Source organism: Lacerta agilis, chromosome 7, assembly GCF_009819535.1.
Source record: "Lacerta agilis isolate rLacAgi1 chromosome 7, rLacAgi1.pri, whole genome shotgun sequence".
Lineage (NCBI taxonomy): Eukaryota > Metazoa > Chordata > Lepidosauria > Squamata > Lacertidae > Lacerta > Lacerta agilis.
In genome coordinates, this window is record NC_046318.1 from 46,414,453 (window position 1) to 46,435,854 (window position 21,402).

The 21,402-nt window shown below is 39.7% G+C and overlaps 1 protein-coding gene across 6 annotated transcripts in view; it reads left to right on the top strand.

Moving 5' to 3' along the window:
• ASXL3 (ASXL transcriptional regulator 3) overlaps nt 1-21,402 on the top strand; it is a 98,185-nt gene that overhangs the window by 71,956 nt on the left and 4,827 nt on the right. For 5 of the 6 annotated variants that reach the window (XM_033155120.1, XM_033155121.1, XM_033155124.1 and 2 more), the window contains 6 exons: nt 3,728-3,845; nt 4,781-4,900; nt 7,516-7,679; nt 16,728-16,824; nt 17,812-17,917; nt 19,411-21,307. In XM_033155120.1, coding sequence (XP_033011011.1) covers nt 3,728-3,845; nt 4,781-4,900; nt 7,516-7,679; nt 16,728-16,824; nt 17,812-17,917; nt 19,411-21,307 — 2,502 coding nt within the window. Of the gene's footprint in view, nt 1-3,727; nt 3,846-4,780; nt 4,901-6,294; nt 6,454-7,515; nt 7,680-16,727; nt 16,825-17,811; nt 17,918-19,410; nt 21,308-21,402 lie in introns of those variants that run through there. The other variant, XM_033155126.1, reaches the window with a different exon arrangement.

Below are 21,402 nucleotides of genomic sequence, written 5' to 3' on the forward strand. Positions count from 1 at the left end.
GATGACACAACCTTGATGGCAGAAAGTGAGGAGGAATTAAAGAACCTTTTAATGAGGGTGAAAGAGGAAAGCGCAAAATATGGTCTGAAGCTCTACATCAAAAAAACTAAGATCATGGCCATTGGTTCCATCACCTCCTGGCAAATAGAAGGGTAAGAAATGGAGGCAGTGAGAGATTTTACTTTCTTGGGCTCCATGATCACTGCAGATGGTGACAGCAGTCATGAAATTAAAAGACGCCTGCTTCTTGGGAGGAAAGCAATGACAAACCTAGACAGCATCTTAAAAAGCAGAGACATCATCTTGCTGACAAAGGTCCGTATAGTTAAAGCTATGGTTTTCCCAGTAGTAATGTAGGGAAGTGAGAGCTGGACCATAAAGAAGGCTGATCGCCGCAGAATTGGTGCTTTTGAATTATGGTGCTGGAGGAGACTCTTGAGAGTCCCATGGACTGCAAAAAGATCAAACTTATCCATTCTTAAAGAAATCAGCCCCGAGTGCTCACTGGAAGGACAGATCCTGAAGTTGAAGCTCCAGTACTTTGGCCACCTCATGAGAAGAGAAGACTCCCTAGAAAAGACCCTGATGTTGGGAAAGATGGAGGGCACAAGGAGAAGGGGATGACAGAGGATGAGATGGTTGGACAGCGTTCTCGAAGCTACTAACATGAGTCTGAACAAACTGCAGAAGGCAGTGAAAGATAGGCGTGCTTGGCGTGCTCTAGTCCATGGGGTCATGAAGAGTCGGACACGACTGAACGACTGAACAACAAAATTAGCCCAAAGTACATTCTATTTACATGTAGGGAATACTCAACTATAGGCTGGAGTGGGGGCCTGGTTTTAGCCCCACCCCTGATGTCAGGTCTTCTTCTTTTAACTGTACATTGCACATGAATGTTTGTACAGAGAGGCCAGCACAGGAGCTCCTTGCAGGGACACCTGGTTGTGTGGGTTTGCTGATTGTGCAGAACCCCCTACATGTGAGGAGTCCACACATTGGCTTTTGTATTCTGTTCATTACGTGGTTGCTAAAAGACATGAATTATGGAGGGGTTAAAAGTGGAGCTGTGGTTCAATCTGTACTCAAGTATGCCCTGAATTTGAATAAAGTGTGCATAGGGCCAAAGCCTCATTTTCTGGTGGGACAGAGTTTCTATAGCAAATGGTGGGTTTTCGTGGTGTGTGTGTGTCGGGGAGTGATCAATACTGCATAAAAAATTATGCACGTAGACTTGATGTCTATGGATCTTGTCCCAGTACATAAATGGCAAATGCAGGCTGCTGTTGCTTAATATAATGAAGCGCCACATGAATGGCGATTCGGCTATTTTTATTTTGTCGTTTATGTCCCAAATGGAAATGTATGCATTTTCATTTTATGTACATGCTGCTTTGATATAGTAAATACCAAGGAGAACGGGAGGATTGTCTTGTTTTTCAAATCCAGATGTCAGGGCAGTATTTTCTGCGGACATAACACTTGATATTTTACATGATTGAAGTTAGGTTGCAAAGTATTTTCTGACACCCAGTAATCATCACCTTTATGTCCAGGAAACTGTTATTTGTTTCTTCTATGATCTGAATCGTTAATGAGGACCTGGGATGGACTGATAATGTTTTTGAGTGTAATCTTTTAGTGATAGTAGCACATGGAACTGCAGTATAAATAAGTCAAATAGCATCATTCCCATAACTAATTCCGGGAAATGTAGTTTGGTAAGGGGCCTGAGAGTTGTTAGGAAACAACTATTTCCCTCACAGAACTGCAGTTCTCAGAGTTCCCTGTGAAGAGGAATTGATTGTTAATCCACTTTGGGAATTGTCACTCTGTGAAGGGAATAGTGGACACCTAATAATTCTCAGAACCCTTAACAAACTACAGTTCCCAATATTTTTGTATTTGTGCAGTAGGGACCGGAGCGAGGGAGCTATGGTATAGCTTTAAATGCCTGATGTGGATGTGGCTCTAATGAAGAAGAAAGTTAAAGATGGCCTTTCCTTTCAGTTTGTATCTAAAACTTGTAGATATTCTGCATTTCAGGGAGAAAACACTATGATTTTTCTTTTAGCAATAACAACCACAGGCAACTGAAGCTGACAGTGCTCAGCTGCAATCAATGTCAGTATATCTTTTAAATCGGGGTCTGCCACAATACTGATAGGATTTGAACATTCACATTTGATGCAGGGTTAGGTCAGTTTAAGAGGAATATAATATATTTCAGGCTTCCAAACTGATGAAAAATAAATATTAAATGTAGCCTTTCTTTTCGCTAATTAGTGGTAGCTTCTGTTCATTGAATGTTTACATTTCCTTGCAGTTAAGAGAAACCGTACCCTTCTTTGAATATATTCAAAAAGGTTGACAGTGGCTTCTTTTTTAAAGCAACTCTTCTTTATTATACATTGCCCAGGTGCCTCTAATTAACTGAAATATGCATAAAATAATCCCACCTGTTTTTTTCATTGTAACTGAGCTTGTGCTGCAGAGTATTTTTCAATGGAATAGGAAGTAATTGTTTTTTAATTCTTTTGTCTTTTGAAGTGTTGTGTGCAAAGCATTATCGTCTAAGCAGACTACAGCTGTATTGCAATTACAAAATTAACCTCACAAGACATTAGTGCTCATAAGGAAACAAAGGATATTAATTCATACTAGGCATGACCTCCGCTGGTGAAGCGTAGGGTTTTCTCTTAAACCCACAGACAAATCAAAGATGAGAGTGTAAAATGAAGATTTTAGGCAGGTATTAGCAGCAAGCTGATCTGTTCTAACTTGCTCGGCTCGCATATCTGTGCTTGTAAATTCTTTAATGGGCGAATTCTCACATTAATATATTTCCTGACCTTCCTGTCTGGGCTCGTTTACTGTACAAAATATCCTGGCAGCTATTCTGTTTCTGCTCATGTTTTGTATTGCATTATCATCCCCGTAGCCGATCCAGTTATAAAACACACAGGGAAAAAACCCCTCCCATTTGTAGATATTTATTCTTGTATCATTTTCTCCCAGATTTGCCAGAACACCATCATGTTCGTGTTCTGAAGGTTAATGCCCAAAGTCAAGCAGACAGAAGCCAAGTGCTGCAAGGTTTTCCAAGATTAGGACCGATTCCCTTCGCAGAAATAAATGATTCCTGCCATGTGCAGTGATTTTGTGCAGCACTACTCACGGCTGAGTGAGTGCATCAATACTGTAGCCCTTACATGCTGTACATACTGATGACACTGTGTTAACTTGATTGACTGAGCAGTATACGGGAGAAGATGCACCTGCAAGAGATGTTCAGACACACATTTTAGCCTGGGTTTGAAATATTTATTTTACATTTATTTTAACTTGGAAGCCTTAAGTCTCATATTCCATGGGTTCTCATGTTTCTGCTGCTAAGGTAGAGCAAACAGTTTATGTATGCTTCTTTGTTGTCAAAATTGTTCTGGAAAACGATTTTAAGGTGCATCTTCCTTTATCTTTAAAGCCAAAAGCTTGTTTTCCATTTTTATTTCACGGTGTAGCATATGATATATAACAATATATAGTATTTTTGTATATAAAATATTGGAAAAAAATAGCATAAAGGGGAACTAGTATGAATCCTGGCAAACTTGCAGCTACATAAATATATTATGGGGTTGATTTGAATAATAGGCAAATGTTTTGTGTAATTCACTTGTAAACAACATTTGTGTTATATTTTTCTGTTTTATTGTTTCCTTTGTAGGCACTGAGACAGCAGCAGAAAAGAAGAAATGGAGTGTCAATGATGGTAAACAAGACTGTTCCTCGTGTTGTTTTGACACCATTAAAGGTGTCTGATGAGCAGTCTGATTCACCCTCAGGTAAATAGCTAAAGGACTGTCTGGGACACCAGTTTCTAGTAAAAGAGCCCTCCCTGTGGGCGAGAGCTATAACGTGCAAAATTTAGGATGGGTGGAAATAATGATGTCATTCTCACACAGTGGATTTTTATTCTCATTCTATGACCAATTTTATTAATTCAAGGGAGGAACTTAATTCCAGTCTATTAAGGGGGGGGGGAGAAAAAGACGTAATAAAATAAAAACCAGCCAGCATTACAAAGAGCTTCTTTAAAGGAATGCAAAGAAGCATTTTTGGATGCTGATTCCTAATGAGAGAACTACATACTGGCATGCAGTGCCATCAGGGGGTAAAATAAATAATCATCACAGCTCCTGTGAGAGTATGAATTACTCTCTTAGTTCTGTCTTGCAATATCAGCTGTCCTTAAAAAAAAAAAAAAAGATTTTGTGTTCTGGCACCATCCTAATCACCACTGTGCAACCCTGACCTTTAGTTTTGGCTGCTGCATTCTTTACTGTGAATAGATTGTACAGATATCTGTGTCACTTTTTTATTGTAGATTCCCTGGACATGGGAGAAAATTAACTTTGCAATGGGAGGGGTTTCCCTTTCTTCCTTTTATTTCTTTGTCCCCCTATAATGGGTGTATGATTATTTCGAAAGACGTCCCTCAGCTATCAGAAGAGGGCTTATTTGTAATGGATTAGCAAATATCTTTATTGACTGCTACATTCAAGAAACTTGTTTTCACCACTTAATGGATTTATGAGCTTTTGCTTCGTCGGTTCTGGTGACAGGGAATCAAATTGTCAAGCAGAAAACATTACCTTTAAATAGTGTAGCAGATGAAGATGTCATTCTTAGGGGTATGTTGATTTTTTTTTTCTCCAGGAAAGAAATTCTACCTTTGTTTTTGTTCTTCAGTGTAATGTCTTTCTTTCTTTCTTTTAAGGATCTGAATCTAAAAATGGTGAAGCAGACAGTTCTGATAAAGAAATGAAACATGGGCAAAAATCTCCAACTGGAAAACAAATGAGCCAGCACTTAAAGAGATTAAAAAAATCTGGTTTAGGTGAGTATGTCTCTAAAAGGTCGGGGGGGGGGGTGTCACTTCATTGCATTATGTTATAGAAAATAATATACATTCTGCAAACTCACTAGAGGAAGTTTTATATTGTGTCTCTGATGTTTTGGATTTTCTCACTGTACGTGTGTCTTCCTCGTTTGTTCCTTCATACCTCTGAACTCTGCAGGAGTTCCCTCTTATTGGGACCTTTCCCCCAGCATGCCTTTCTGCTGTTGACCTTTTCAATCTGACAGACCCAAGCTGTCCTAAATTGGCCATTTTGCAGCCAGCTGTTTCTTGCTTCATCTTCTTCTAACAGGGAAATATTATTACCCCGTTACGTTTTCCCCTTATTCCTGTACGGGATAATATATTATTATGTATTTCCCTTGGTGGACCACATTATTTATAAACTATTATATTATTCATTGCCTGTTGTTAGACATCTAAACACCATGTTGGATAGTGTCCCCCCCTTTTTTCCTTATTGCTCAATTATATGCAGATATTTATCCTAGGTGATCACATGTCTCAATAAACCATTTGGAAAGGAAAGCAGTTTGCTCTGTTTGGGGGAATGATTCTGTTTCCCTTAAGAAATAGGTGTTTGGATTTATTCCTTTCTTTCCTCACCTCTTAGAGTGATGGCTACATTTAGTACGCCACTGAATGCTTTGACTTGTAATGATTTAATCGAGTGGCCATCTTAGCTGAGTTAGAAATGGACTTATAAAGAGGCTGTTTATCCTTTAAAAAAAATCAATTTCCTATTTTTGCAAGTTCATTCTGAATTATATACCCAAGGTAACACCTGTGTTCTGAAGCATACATGTTTTCCCTGATAAGAATTATCAAATGTTCTTAAAATACCATTTATTAAAGTACTTAATGTTCTCCCAATTCATTTGGTTCCCACAAAAAGGCCTTTATAACCCATAATCAATATTTGGAGTGCAGCTGATTCATTGTTTAGCTCAAGTAGGTTGCTTTGAACTGGAATCTTTAAGAAGGGATTGTAAATGGATGAAGAAATAGTCTTTTTGTGTCAGTAGTTGAAATGCTTCATTGCATCAAATATTTCCATCATTTTTTTCTTCTTCTGGATCAGTTGTTTAAAATGTGAAGCATTTCAGCATAAATTCCTTCAAAAGGCTAGAATGAACATCTTACAGAACTCTGTTTAGTTGCTGTTTTAATTCTGTCTTCTGATATTATTTTTAGCATATTAATATATTACTGCTGGCTGAAATAGTAACAAGAAATGATGTTTGAGAAGCTCCAATGCGCTTTCTTATTCCTAACAGTAAATACTTAAGTGAAGTTATTTATTGAATAGGCATTCTCTGCAAAATCAAGTATTCTTTTGTGTGTCCTCTTTGATTCTTAGGAACTTCATAAAGTCTAAATTGGAAGGCAAGGATATTTGTGTGTGTGTGAAAATGTTATTTCAGACCTAGTTAGATGCATGTTTTAAAGACCAACTAAGCTGAGCATCTAAAATAGTTGAACTTAGAGATCTATCTCCATTATGAAAGCTCTGGATTGTATTTAGCTGTCAGGTAAGCAGAAGGCCACTTGTGCAATCAATCTTTCTCCTCCCCTCCTATCCTCCTATATCCCTGTATACCCCTAAGTACTTTTTCAGAGAGTATGAGATCCTCCATGGGGGAATCCAGTGGAGAATACACCCAAACTTGGGCAGAGGTGGCTGGCACAAGCAACTTCCCACTCACACAAGCTACCTCCACTCATTGCACAATTCTATGCAGAATTTATCTTCCAGTGAATCTCAGCTTTCATTTTAAAATTTAAAAGGAGCAAATTTCTAGCTCTTTATACAAGATGGGGAACCTACAGCCTACAGTACACGTCCCACCAACCCTGACTTTTGGCCATGCTAGTTGGGACTGATGGGAGTTGGATGTTCAGCTCTAGAGGGTCACAGGTTCCCCATTCATGCCACAACAGCTGCAGAAAGAATGTAGATTTGAAAGTATGTGGGTAGTGTCTGTCATAATTTTTTTTAAAGGAGTGGGGATGTGAGTAGGCTATCCAGTGATTGAGTAAATTAATGTGTTCAGACTTGGCCCTCTTAAAATTACCCAAGGACATGGTCTGAGGGCATATTATGCATGCATCTGACTGAAGCATAGCATGTCTGGGTCTGGGTAGTGTCTCCATGGGAGATCTGGGAATCTCAAATAAGGCACCTTGAATTCCATGATGAAAGCAAGGTTGGAAATTCACTCAAGCAATTTTTGTTTAAAACTACATTTATTTTTGTTCATTTCTACATAATTTTGCAGAACAATTGAAGTTTTAACAAAAGAGTTTGATGAAATAATGAGAATGGAAACTGGCTCATTCCCGTTAGTTAGTTAGTTAGTTAGTTCATTCGTTAGTTCCATCTTTGAAAGCATTACCTTTAAAATATGCAAGGAAGAATGGATGCTGTAGAAATGCAAGAGAGGAAATGATATGTATAGGCAAAATATTTTTTTTGGATAAGGTTGCACTCCTCTCCACCACATTGAAAACTACTGTATTATAACAAATATAAATTAAACTTTCATTTTTTAAAAAATGTTCTTGAATTTGTGTGTTTTGTGTGTTTAATCCAGGACACTTGAAATGGACCAAAGCCGAGGATATTGACATAGAAACTCCAGGATCTATACTTGTGAACACTAACCTGAGGGCTTTAATAAACAAACACACATTTCTTTCCTTACCTCAGCATTTTCAACAATACCTCTTGCTTTTGCTTCCAGAAGTAGATAGACAGGTAAGGTTTTGTTTTTTGTTTTTTATAAAAAAAGCATACAATAATTGCTTTCATGGGCATTCTTTTGTAATTGCTGCTTTTCTACAGCTTAACATGATGCATATTGTTCAGACTCACTGACACAAGTAAGTGCTTCCCAACACCATGCATAACTAACTTACGGAATTCATTATCAGAGGAAGTCATGAAGTGGACTAGCAAAGGTAGTTTTTAAAAAGGATTAGACACATTCCAGAAGAAAATGTGTAACAAAGGCTGTTAGCCATGATAGCAAACTATGAAATCTCAATCAGGCTGTGGTGTCTTATAGAAGTTATAGCAGTGGTGCAGGGCCCCCCCCCCCCATTGATTCATCCCCCAGCAGTGTTGTATCATCTAAAGACTACTTAGCACATGAGTAGGGCTGAGATAAATGTTTGTGTTTTTCAGCTTTCATGTCAACATTCACGTGCTTGACAATACAGTACAGTGGTACCTCGGGTTACAGATGCTTCAGGTTACAGACTCCGCCAACCCAGAGATAGTATCTCGGGTTAAGAACTTTTCTTCAGGATGAGAACAGAAATTGCGCGGCCAGGGGGGTGGATTAGCTAAAGTGGTATCTCAGGTTAAGAACAGTTACAGGTTAAGAACGGACCTCCAGAACGAATTAAGTTCTTAACCCGAGGTACCACTTTGTATAGAACTTCTTGCTGAACAGCTAAGCAAATTTTTAAAAAATCAAAATAATTTGTTTGCTGTTTGGATATCTAATCAGTTACATGTCAGATATGGGTGTGTAAAGCCACAGAGTCTGATTCTTAAGGTGCAGGGAACTGTATAGCCCTTGAGCTAGTACACAGAGAACAGCTCAGGGAAGATCCTGAGCTTTGGAAACAAGGCAGTCAGAGCTTCCCTGACCAGGCTGCTGCTGCTGCTGCTGCTGCTGCTGCTGCTTCTTCCTTTGGCGATCACTCGTAGCTGAGTAAGGTTGTCTTCCATAAACACGGTTTTAAAAGTGAGTCCGTAAGTTACTGTGGAGGCCAATTCTGGATCCACTTGTCCTTCCACAGTGGGGACATAGGTTTCAGGGCAGGAGCTGATCATGGTGAGGGTTTGCCAACCATGCTTTCCTCTTAGTGCGTTTATCCCTTTTGTCCTGGGTTCGAGTGCCTTCAAACCCCGTGACACCATTGCTAAAGGCTGTTCTCCAATTGGAGTACTCGCAGGCCAGTGTTTCCCAGTTGTCTGTGTTTATACTGCATTTTTAAGGATTTGCCTTGAGTCTTTAAAGCTCTTTTGTTGACCACCAACATTACGCATTCCATTTTTAAGTTTGGAATAGAGTAGTTGCTTTGGAAGATGATAATCAGGCATCCGCACAACATGACCAGTCCAACGAAGTTGATGTTGAAGAATCATTGCTTTGATACTGGTGATCTTTGCTTCTTCCAGTACACTGGCATTAGTTCACCTGTCTTCCCAAGTGATGTGTAAAATTTTTCAGAGACAGCAAACTAGGGGATGCTCTGCAACCAGCTGAACAAAGCCTAGGCAGATTTCCTTTATATGCTTTCTGTGACCCCTTTCCCAGAGCAATGTGTTTGGCAGCAGCCCTGCCCTGGACCTGCCTTGCCTATAGTCACATGGGTGAAACTATGTTTCAGCTCAGCTCTAGTATGGACTTGTGTAGTTGTCCCCATCCACATGATGTAAGGCCTTCAAATAATACAGCAACACTATGGAAAGTGCCTCCTGTGTTACTGCTGTAACATCTAAAGGGAATAACTCCTCCTTACCAGTTCTTAAAAGGTAAAGGTAAAGAGACCCCTGACCATTAGGTTCAGTCACAGATGACTCTGGGGTTGTGGCACTCATATCATTTTATTGGCCGAGGGAGCCGGCGTACAGCTTCCAGGCCATGTGGCCAGTATGACTAAGCCGCTTCTGGCAAACCAGAGCAGCGAACGGAAACGCCGTTTACCTTCCCGCCGGAGCAGTACCTATTTATCTACTTGCACTTTGACGTGCTTTTGAACTGCTAGGTGGGCAGGAGCAGGGACCGAGCAACAGGAACTCACCCCATTGCGGGGATTTGAACCGCCGACCTTCTGATCAGCAAGCCCTAGGCTCTGTGGTTTAACCCACAGTGCCACCTGCATCCCTACCAGTTCTTAAGAACCAGTATTTTTTGTTGTATTCAGCATGGCACTAAGAGGATCATTCTGTCAGTGCAAGAATGAAGCAGCAACTCCTTCCGCAAAACATTGCAGGATTTTACTTAGCTATGCAACACTTGCTTCAAATATAGGCAATCTGACTGGTGTTCCATTATATCTGAGGGATATTTATGTCTTATCTCATCTGTTTCAAAGAAAAAAATGATGACACCTGTTTCATACTTGTCCTCAAATGGATCAACTGCAATCTCCAAAAGTTCAAGTCCTGCGATCCATCCTGATCTGTTTTAGGAATTGGAATTATCTGACACTGATAGATCTGATGGAGGCTTACTTACACTTCCCATCAGACGAAGGACTACAGGCCCCCTCGTTTCAGCTATGGGGAAGAACAATCACAATTCTGAGCCCTTTTGCTTGGACTCGCCTCCACTTCCAGGATCTTTATTAAAATCCTGGTAAACCAAGTGACTTTCCCCAGAAGCACAGGCATGAGGATCTATTCATATTTAGGCAATCTCCTAGTCTGATCATCATCGCGTAACATGTAGCTCCAAGACACAGCTGTGATCTTATTGATGGGGTAACACCATGGGTTTTCTTTAGCAGTACATTTCTTCCATTATACACCCTTTTCACATAGGTTTTTCTGCCTCCTGGCCAACAAATCTATATGAAGGCTCCAGAAAAACACCTGTGCAGTGAATCCAGATCTCATTTTCAGTCTCTAGCCAGTTTACTGTTAATGATGGAATCAAGTCTAGATTCCATCCATTGGGCAAAACTCTACTCCAGACTGCTACACATTCTTCTTGAGGTACAAAGCTTCAAAACACCAACAGTCTCAACCCAGACATCCAGGTCCCACCCAAGTGCAGAACTTCTTCAGATTGTGGACCTCAGAGTCACACCTGTTTGGGGATATTCTCTTACAGGAAGCCAGCCGAGTCTTTCCGACAATAGAAGCTAATTGAGCAACAGGAGAAGTGAAAGTGTTTATCTTATAGCATTGCAAGCAATGGAGAAAGGGCAGGTGACTTTCCCTCTCCACATATTGAAGCCTTTGCTAGTCTGATCCCGGATGGCAATGTTGAGCAAAAGGCACATCTGGATAAACCCACCTGCTAAGCAAGCTCTACAGATGGAGGATCAAGGAAACGCCTTTGGGTTGAATGGTTTGGCTTCCTTGCCCTTACATTTTGCTCAATAGAATCTACTTTCTCAAGCAGTGCAGCAGAGCTTTGGGTGGCTTATTTTTAGACCACACTGTAATAAAAGGCACAAAGTCCAATCTTGTCAGCTTTTTAACCAAATTTTCTACTGTACCATAAAATCTGTTCCCTTAATGTAATGGGCAAGTGGCAAGGTTTCCCAAAGCACTTAGGCTTCCACATGACTACAAATCAATATGAGTAACCAAGATACATTTTCCATCCCAATCTCCCCCCCCCCCCGAAGCAGTCAACCTTCCATTAAAAAGGGGTGGGTGGGAATGGAACAGTGACTTCTTAAGTGCTTTTATGCCTAGGTAATATTGAAAGGCCATTTTTATGTCTGATATTTTAATAAATCATCCCATTACCATCTATAATGACAAATTGTTTAAGGTGCTAGTTGCAATCCAGAATGTACCAGAGGGGTTCTGCCCTTTTATTTTGGTGCTGCAGCTCCTTCCTCTCTGCCTGTCCTACACTGTAAACTTCCCTTCGACTAAGATGATGAATTTTTTTGCCAACGCTTTTCTGGATTGTGGTCATTATGTGACTGGCATAAGGTCATTATGTTTAAGAAACTGGTTTGAAAGCCAGTCTTCTTTTGTTCCTCATGATAAGGTGTAGTTGTGATTACCTGCAAATATTCTTAGGCACATCTAGTTACTTACTCTCCATTTGCAAGTACCTTGGGAATGGTTTGCATTCTGTGCCTGCTGCTAAGGTTCAACTAAGTATGTGCTGCAGTGAGCTGTGGGGTGAGGGAATGACAACTACATTGCTTTTCTAGGGATCACAGCTGAGAGATAGAGCACAATGCTTTGCATGCAGAAGAACTCAGGTCCAGTTACTGAGTGAACAGGATTGTGGGTGGGAAGAGCTGGGAGTAGATGGTACTGGCTAGATGGATCAGTGGTCTGACTCTAAGGCATCCTCTTATGCTTTCATTTCACCTAAGTTACTTTCTAATTTTCACTCACTTTTGTGCCTTGCATGACAGCAGTGTTGCTGCAGTCAAACTACCCATTTCAGCAGGTGCCTAATTTGGTGTACCTCGACCATCATTTTGGTCAAAACAAAATAAAAAATAAAACAATTCCTTCCAGTAGTACCTTATGAGACCAAATAAGTTTGTTCTTGGTATGAGCTTTCGTGTGCATGCAAACTTCTTCAGATATCATTTTGGTGTGCACAGTGTGTGAATTGGCCCACAGTATTGATGAATTCAGCATTTTTAGCCTTTCTATACAGTGGTGCCTCGCAAGACGAAATTAATTCATTCTGCGAGTGCTGTCGTATAGCGAAAATTTCGTCTTGCGAAGCACCAACGGGGGAAGAGCAGTTTGACCGGGGGGGGGGGGGGTCGGAATTTTTTTCGTCTTGCGAGGCATTCGTCTAGCGGGGCACCACTGTATTTTCAAAGCTAAGATTATTATTATTATTATTATTATTATTATTGAAGTTGATTTAAAACACCATATTTATTCTTTACATTCTCATTGTTGGTGGTCCTGCATTTTATAAGCTTGCTACCTATGGTTAACAACTGGAACACCAACTCTTAACCTGCCTAAGATAACATAAGATGGTTACCAGGGTACAATTAGGTTCTACTGTTACATTTCTTTCTGAAGCCAGTTTTAAATCTACAGCTCTTGATCTAACAACTAGATGATCAGCACTAGCTTCTGGCTTTGCAGCTCAGTTGGTTAGAGCATGGTGCTGACAATACCAATGTTGCAGGTTTGATCCCCGTAATGGACAGCAGCATATTCCTGCATTGCAGGGGGTTAGACTGAACAATCCTCAAGGTGCCTACCAACTCTATGATTCTATGAGATAAAGCTTCTATGAGTACCCAAATCTCAATATTTGATTGGTTGATTGGTAGTACATGCTTATACCTTGCACCATGTTTATTTTGGTAGTTATATTTGTATGCCTATAGGAAAATGTTCTTTTGTTGTACTTGGCCTAGTTTCTGTACATTTACACTTGGGGTTGATCTACGGTAATTAGTCATGTTTTAGGCCTCATTGAAATCAGTGAGCAAGATAATCTTGTTGATTTCAGAGGGACTAATATATTTCCTCTGGTTCCAACTTATTGTCCTTGTATAGTCTAGTGTTCCTACTTTCCTCTTACCTTCTATATCATAGTTTGTTATCCTTCTTTTTTGGCATTTCCAACCCTATAAAGTACTGGGTTCCTATTGGCACACCAGTGTACCATGACCAATATAGCTGTCTTACAAAGCAAGATGAACATTAGATATGGTGTGTTTAATGTACATGACATACACTTCTATGTTTCCAATCTGACTTGATATATATCCTCAGTTTAATACAGTGAAGAAAAACAGCTTTTGATTTTAATTTGACTTGGAAAATCATTTCTCATTTCCCATTTGGTATGTAAAACTAGCTTAAAGGTTCATCAGTACAACGTTATGAATGTCATCAAACCTCCTTCTTAATGGTCCTGCACAGTCCTCCTTCAGGATTCAAGACAATTTATGAACCAGTCCAATGCATGATTATGAAATGTGCCTTGGCATCAAGCAATTACAGAGCAGCTTGGACATTGATGCCCCCCAAAGCTTATACTCCATTGAAAAACTTCAGCTTTGTGGAAGTTGCTCAATTGAACTATTAGCATATTATAATAACCTGAGTTTTCTAGATCACATGCTATATGGGACTGTTTTTTGTTCTGGACTTGCCAGCTATGAACACTTTTCTTTTAATTTGGTAATTTTATTTCTTGCCTGTTTGAATCCTCAGGATGAAATGATAGGCAGGCAGAAAAGGGATGTAACACGAGCCAAATAGTTTGTTTTGCTTAATAGTAGCAAAAGTGTGGTAGAGCTATTCCATATCTTTCCTTTTTTTCTTTCTGATGTGGATACACTAAATTAAATTTTGTAACAGCCACACTTTTGTATGACATGGAGAGCTCACATCTCACACATCTGATAAATTGGCTCCCGAGAGGTTTGTCCAAATTCTGAAGCCAATACACGGTAATTGCTCAGCATTGTTTTACAAGCTATTCCTTTATATCTTAATAGTACATATACTTTTAATTTGTATGTACTATTATATCAAATCCAAACTCTTATATCTATTGTAAACTGAAAAACTGTCAACCAATGTTTTGTCTATATTTCTGACATTAAATGTATTTAGTGACAACCCTCCCTTTTCAAATATCTTCAGGAAATTATCTAAATTTCTCTTTATGGCATATTTCTTCAAAAATGTAAAAATGAAACAGAAGTTTAATGCTTTCTATTAAAAATGAAGAATCCATATTAAATAATATATTGCTAACTTACTGAGGTAAGCTTTTAGTGTGCTGAAACTCAATCTTTACCATTGTGAAACAGTATAATAAAACCATATATAATTTATTACAGCCTGTATTAATACTAGAATCACTGCCTGTATTAACAAAATCTTTTATTTGAGAAATATACCATCTAAATATTAATTATGTAGGATGCTTGAACAGTAGCTTTTATATAAGAGCAACAGCAATACTGGTCAGGGTGAAGGGGGAGAGTAATAATGGATTTAAATGGTTGAGTTTTTCTTAATATATCAGCCACGTAGAAGAACCCAAACACCTGTAAAATAATGATACATCCTTTCTGAAGAACATTAAGATTTTAGTAGAAATTATATAGAAGGTTGCCAAATTCTGTAGCATGCTGGTGCTGCAGTGGTCTCTGGTAACAAGAGTTAATTTAGGCATCAGTAGGAAATTAACTGACCAGGTGCTGCTCTATTTACTAATGTTTGACATTTTCATGGCTTGTGAAAATAGCCACTGGGCTATGACAAATGTCTCCCCCCCCCCCATTAAATAGAACAGAAACAATAGCTAAAATGTTTCTAGTGTGAATTCTTTGTAAAATAATTGCTTGAGTTTGGGAATTAACACCTCCATTGTGCTTAATCAGACAAAACCAGAATTCCAAGCCCAACAGAATAATAATAATAATAATAAAATGCATTTCAAAAACATTTGTTGTTCTGGCTCATTAAAGCATTGCCTTTGTTGGACAGCACTTCCTGAAGGCCATAAAAATTAATAGTGTATTTTAAAAGTGCTTTATTAGCATGTTTCTCCAAATACTAATTTAGCTTTAGTGGTTAATTGCACCATCTCTATGGCTGTGGACTGTTGAAGTAAAACACCTACTTTTAACACTAAGAATTTTAAGTTTTTCTCTTTTTTACACTATTTCATTCCATCCTCTAGGGCAGGGTTTCCCCAACTTAGGTCTCCATTAGTTTTTGGACTACAGTTCTCATCATCCCTGGCCACTGGTCCTGCTAGCTAGGGATGATGGGAGTTGTAGTCCAACAACAGCTGGAGATGTAAGTTGGGGAAACCCCCCTCTAAGGTATCTCTTTGATCTTACAGGTTTTTGATTCTTTGTAGGAATTTTGTAGAACAGATTTCAATTGGATGTAATCTGGTTTATCCTTCTGCAATTCTTCTCCTCTTAGAACAAATCTTGAGAGACTAAGCATGGTTGGAAATGGAAAGTGAGAAACTTGATTTGGTATGCCTTTTAAAATGGGCATCTCCACATTGCAGATGTCCCTACTAGAGGAGGTCAGCATTCTATAGTTCCCTCATTTGCTGGAGTCCTTATTGTTCTTTTCATTCCTTGGCAGACCAACTGAACAGTTGTTATCATGGTGGGATGGCTCTCATTGCCCCCTCAGTAGAAGAAGAAAGATTGGTGGATACCAAGGCCTGGCAGCTAGGGGATAGATCTGCCACTTTCTTGATGTCATTGTGGTATTCCCAAGAATATATGATTAACAAATACATCAAGAGTTTCCTTTCTTCTCTTTGGTTCCAAGAGTAACTATTCTAAGTCCCATCAGTTGTTGCCTCCTTTCCATGACTCACTTTCTGAAAGTCACATTACACTTAAGATGTCTCCTTGATTTCTCTGTGCATCGCAGGATCTTTACTGGAAAGTTGATCAAGCAGGGGCACAGAGAGCAATAGTATGTTCCTAGTACTGTGTTGCTTTACTGGCTTGGAATTTCTACCCTAAGCAATTCTGTGAATTGATTTTTCTTTTAAGGTTTCTTATATAAGATTTCTAAAGTGTTGGTCTCACGATTGGTTGCTGTTTGTTTAAAAAAAAAAACTTCACAGAAAATGCTACAATTAAGTAACAATTGCTGTTAGACATCATTTTTTATATATATACAGACGAACAGTTCACACCATATTAACTTCTGATATTGCTAAAATTACTTTTCACCACAGTTTTTGTTTCAGCTTACTAATGTCATGAAAATATGTGCTGGATCAGAAACTGAGTTAGATTGCAATCCCAAACATACTAACTTGGGAGTAAGCTCCACTGAATACAATGCATCTTCTTTCTGAATAAACATGCATCAGATTATGCTGTTAGATTCAGTAGTATTTGATCATCCTTCATGTAGGCACACAGATGCTGGGTTAGGCCACTTGCATTTAATATGATGACTATAATGAAAATGCTATTTAAATATTAATTATCCCTCTTGTTATTCCCACTTTCTATCCTTCCCTGTTTCACGTAATTGGAGCTCTATTCTTATGTACTCTTAGTTGAAGCAATATCTGACAGTGTCTTCTGCTACCACCGGCTTATTTTCTAGATGGGAAGTGATGGAGTTTTGCGCCTCAGTAGTTCCGCTCTAAATAATGAATTCTTTGCATATGCAGCACAAGGGTGGAAACAGCGATTGGCAGAAGGTAATTTTCTATTTGTTATTAGATTTAACAAAATAGTGACCCCCCCCCCCAAAGAGATGCCTTCTTGTGTCATGGCCAAGAATACACACACTCAAAATACATTTGTAAGATAAAATGTAAAGTGACAGGACTTAAAATTATACACTCTAGTTCATTTTCAAATTGATTTAAGCACATCTGTTTATTGCACCTGAGGAGGGGAGGTCACTTGGGCAGCCTTTTTAAAAACATGAACAAGCATTTTCATCAGTGTCAACTTTGGAAACCTAAATGCATGTGACTAAATCAGCCAATATATTTCAGAAATGCCAAAGGTAGTGCTGCAAATAAAATATTATTCTTGGTTTCTCTCAGATTAGTTTTGCACTGAAATTTGAACAAATAAAGGTTTAATTCTGCTCCAGAGGCTAGGACCTGAACCAATGGATTCAAGTTAAAAGAAAGAAGACTCAGACTAAGCATCAGAAAGAGCTTTCTGACAGTAAGAGCTGTTCGACAGTGGAACAGACTCCCACAAAAGGTGGTAGACACCCCTTCCTTGCAGGTTTTAAAGCAGAGTGTTGGATGGCGATCTGTTATGAGATTCTTGCATTGCAAGGGGTTGGACTAGATGGCCCTCAGGGTCCCTTGTAACTATGATTCTATGAGAGCTGAAGTGCCCCCCTTACTGCAGCCATCCATGCCTCCTGAAAAGCTGCTCCCAAAGGTTGGGGGACCTTCTGGAGCAGCATCCGATACAGTACAAGGAACTGGATGATGATATTGAGAAAGCTGTGGTACATGTGCACTGGAATCTCTGAAACTTGTCTCGTCTATGAAATCTTACAACACAAATGTCCAAGCAATGTTTGCACATCGTCTGTTCAATGGCGCTTCTGCAGAGACTCCCCACTCAAATCCCAACTGCACCCTTGTAAAAATCCTTAGGAACTTGTATTCAAATATTTGGGGACCCATATTTTGAACCCCCCTCTTTGTATCTTTTAGGAGAATTTACTCCTGAAATGCAGCTGCGCATCAGACAAGAGGTTGAAAAGGAGAAGAAAACAGAGCACTGGAAAGAGAAGTTCTTTGAAAGATTTTATGGGGAAAAGTAAGTCTCAAAGTTAAAAAAAAAATATTAAAAAATTGGCCTGAGATTTACATTAATATATTAATGTATAAATACATTAATATGTATTTCTTTCACATAGAGATCAGTTATTTGGTTTAAAAATAAACTGCCTAGTTAATTGTGGCAATGGTTTTAGCCTCACATTATTATTAGATTGTGACATGTTTTTTGCCCATCTCCTGCCATTTCTTTCCCTCAAAACCCACAAATCTAGAAAAGCCTTGCATGGACCATTGCAACTTTTTTTGCCTGTGCTTTTCACTATGCCAGCGATCCTCTCTGAACTTCTGTCCCCCACTAATCATTTATCAAACCATCTGCTTTATCTGAACTGTAAATTTACGAGCAGGGACAATGTCATTTCTATATTTCAAGGCAGGTTGTTGGAGATAAATGTGAAGAGAGAAGTGTAATTGTAGATAATTTACAGTACTGGCAGCAGCTCTGGTATTGCAAATAGTGGATAAAATTATTGCTGTATGTCAGCAGTTTCCTGAAATGCAGGTCTGCTCCATTTATATTTAAAGTTGGGATGAGCATGCAGTTTAAAGCATAAAGGGGGCAGGAGGCTGACCTGCTGGTGTTCCCCCTTAGTTTTTCTCCCCACGGTCTTTTTGCCCTCATTGCTATTCTGCCAGCTTTGCTCACTTCTGTTATCGGCATCTCCCACCCATGTACCCCTTTTGTACTTTAATTCACATATCATGCCCTGGCGTTTAACACTCATACCACATGTTTGACGCAAGTTTAATCATTGCCATGCATCATTTTTTCAAAAGTTGTCATGAAGTCAACAGCGTTCTGGTTTAGTTTTAAATTATTTTCTAATCCATAAGACTGGGGTCCCCAAAGTAGTGACTGTGGGTCACAGTGCATGTTCTCCACTCTTTTGTTCTGTTGTCTCCCCTTTGTTGAGTCTCTCCAGGGCAGTAGCTCTGAGAAGTGAAGCCACCTTCTTTCATATTTTCTTATCGAAACTGCCCAATGAGATGCTGCTCCAACCAGCCGGAGTGAAAACAAAAAGTGGGCCAAGGCCAACCAGGAGAAGGAGGAGGTAGTGATAGTTGTGGTGGCGTTCAGCAGCAGCAAGCAAGCCCCAGCATTTCCATAGCTGGATATCCAGCCATGCCCCACTTTCTTTTTGTTCTGGTTGATCAGAGATGTGATGGAGCAGTGAGCCGCACTAGTGTCCAGTGGGAAGCCTGCTCCTGCACATCTCTAACCAACTAGAATGAAGAGAAGGCAGCCCGTTAATCAGATATCCACCAATGGAAATGCTGGTGCTTGCTAGCTGATGACCTATCTCCTCCTCCTGGTTGGTGCAGTTCTGTAGTTTTATGAGTCAAATGTACTTGTTGTAGATGAGGATTTCAGGTTGTCATCTAGAGATTGTGCTTTTGTAGCATGGATTGATATTAATGCTTTCTCTGAAATGTGATGATTGCATAATTAACTATGTGATTTCTGACTAGGCTGGGAATGTCAATAGAGGAATCTGTGAAGCTCACATCTGTACAAAGCAGTAATGAAGAGCCTTCCCTCTGTGGGTCTTCAGAATTGCCTGGTCCTTCAAGAGAGTCAGCATTTGATGATCATGAGGAGAAAAGCAACCAGCTGCCACTATTGCCAGAGAGAGATTTTTGCAACATGGAACATGTTCCCTCCAAGGATCTAATAGCAGAAGCAGAAGGCATTTTGATACCTGAAGAATCTGTTATTCAAGAGGAGATTGCTGAGGAGGTTGAGACAAGTATCTGCGAGTGTCAAGAGGAGAGCCATAAAGCGGGGCATATGAATTCTGAGCAACTAGTCAGCCCAGTTGGTACGAATGAAGAAACAGAAACTTTGCCACTTTCAGGTAACTCTGATGTAGTAAGTACATTGTGTCAAGTTGAAATTAAGGTGGAGGAGAGGTTGGAACACCCCCAGGAAGAAATGTCAGTCATGACCAATCAGCTGGAAAACAGTTTATCACCTTCTCAGTCTGCTTCATCTGCAAACTCTCTCAGCAATATGGAAGAAAAGGATCTGGAATGTGGAAAAGAGCTAAGTCCTCATGGGAAATATTCCCCTATCCTCAATGGTTCCTTATTCACTGGTGGAAGTGTTGCTGTACATATGGAGCTGCAAAGTGACCCTGATGAACAGTCTTCTGAAAATGCTTGTATTTCTGAAAATTCATTTTCCTCTGAAAGTCCAGAGGAACCATGTGTCAGTATTGCATCTCCTGGGGGTGACACACAGTCGATTTCAGAGGAACCTTGCACACCAGTATCTCTGGAAACAGCATGCTCATCTGACATTTCTTGCACTGAAAACACTGAAGCTGATAGTCAACAAAAACCTATTGATGATCATCTAAATACATCTTTAATATCTGAAGTATCTCCCATGCCTGCCTCACCTGTAACCTCAGAAGCATCTCTGATGTCAAATTTGCCTCTGACTTCAGAGCCATCACCAGTTTCCAATTTACCTTTACCATCAGAAACCTCACCAATGTCTGATGTGCCCTTAACATCTGAAACCTCCTCAGTGTCTTCTGTCCTTCTAGCTTCTGAAACATCTCATTCGAATAGTCTGTTGTTACCTTTGGAAACATCTCCGCTTTCAGATTCCCCAGTGAGTGAAAGATTTAGTCAGCAGAGAAAATCACCATGTTCATCTGAAGAATCCCTGTCACCACTGAAAGAAGAAGTGTCTACCATTGCTAATAATTCTCAAGAAGATGACCTTGCTTCACAACAGAAACAGATCCAAGGTGTACCTGAGGCCATGAAAGCTGTCACACCTGAGGCTTCAACAGTGGAAGAGTCCCAGTCTAGAAACATTACTAACCAACCATGTAGATCACATACTGAAATAGAAAAATCTTTCATTTCTTCTGTGGCAGAACACTCTTCTCCAGAAGTGATAAAAATTAGAAATCATGGTGCTCTACAAAGAACTGAAAAGAAAAGCACTGTCTCTCAGCTAGAAGTTTCTGTTCTAACAGAAACAGCAGGATGCAAAAATACTGAATCTCTTCCATCTAAATCACATGATAAAATATATACCTCATCCTCAACAGAAAAGTTGTTCTCGGAAGTGGGTAGAAGTAAGTCTCACAAACTTCAAGGGACTGCACAGAGTCGGTTTGAAAGTTCTTATTCAACAAAGTCATCAGAGCCTACAAAGTCGCCTGAAGTAAGAGGTGAAAATAGGGACTTGGAGATTCCAAAGAGGAAGACTGCTGAACACCATGGTTTTGGGATCTGCAAAGAGAAGCGAGCGAGAATTGAAGATGACCAGGTACATCGTAATACATCAGCAAGTTCATCTGAGAGGGAAGCACCACCCAGAGAAGAGCCCAGAGTCCCACCTCTTAAGGTAAACTGATAGGGGAACATGTAATGAAACAAAACTGACAGATAAAGGTTTCTGTGGAGTATACCGGGATTTTAGGTAGGGTTGTCATACATCCC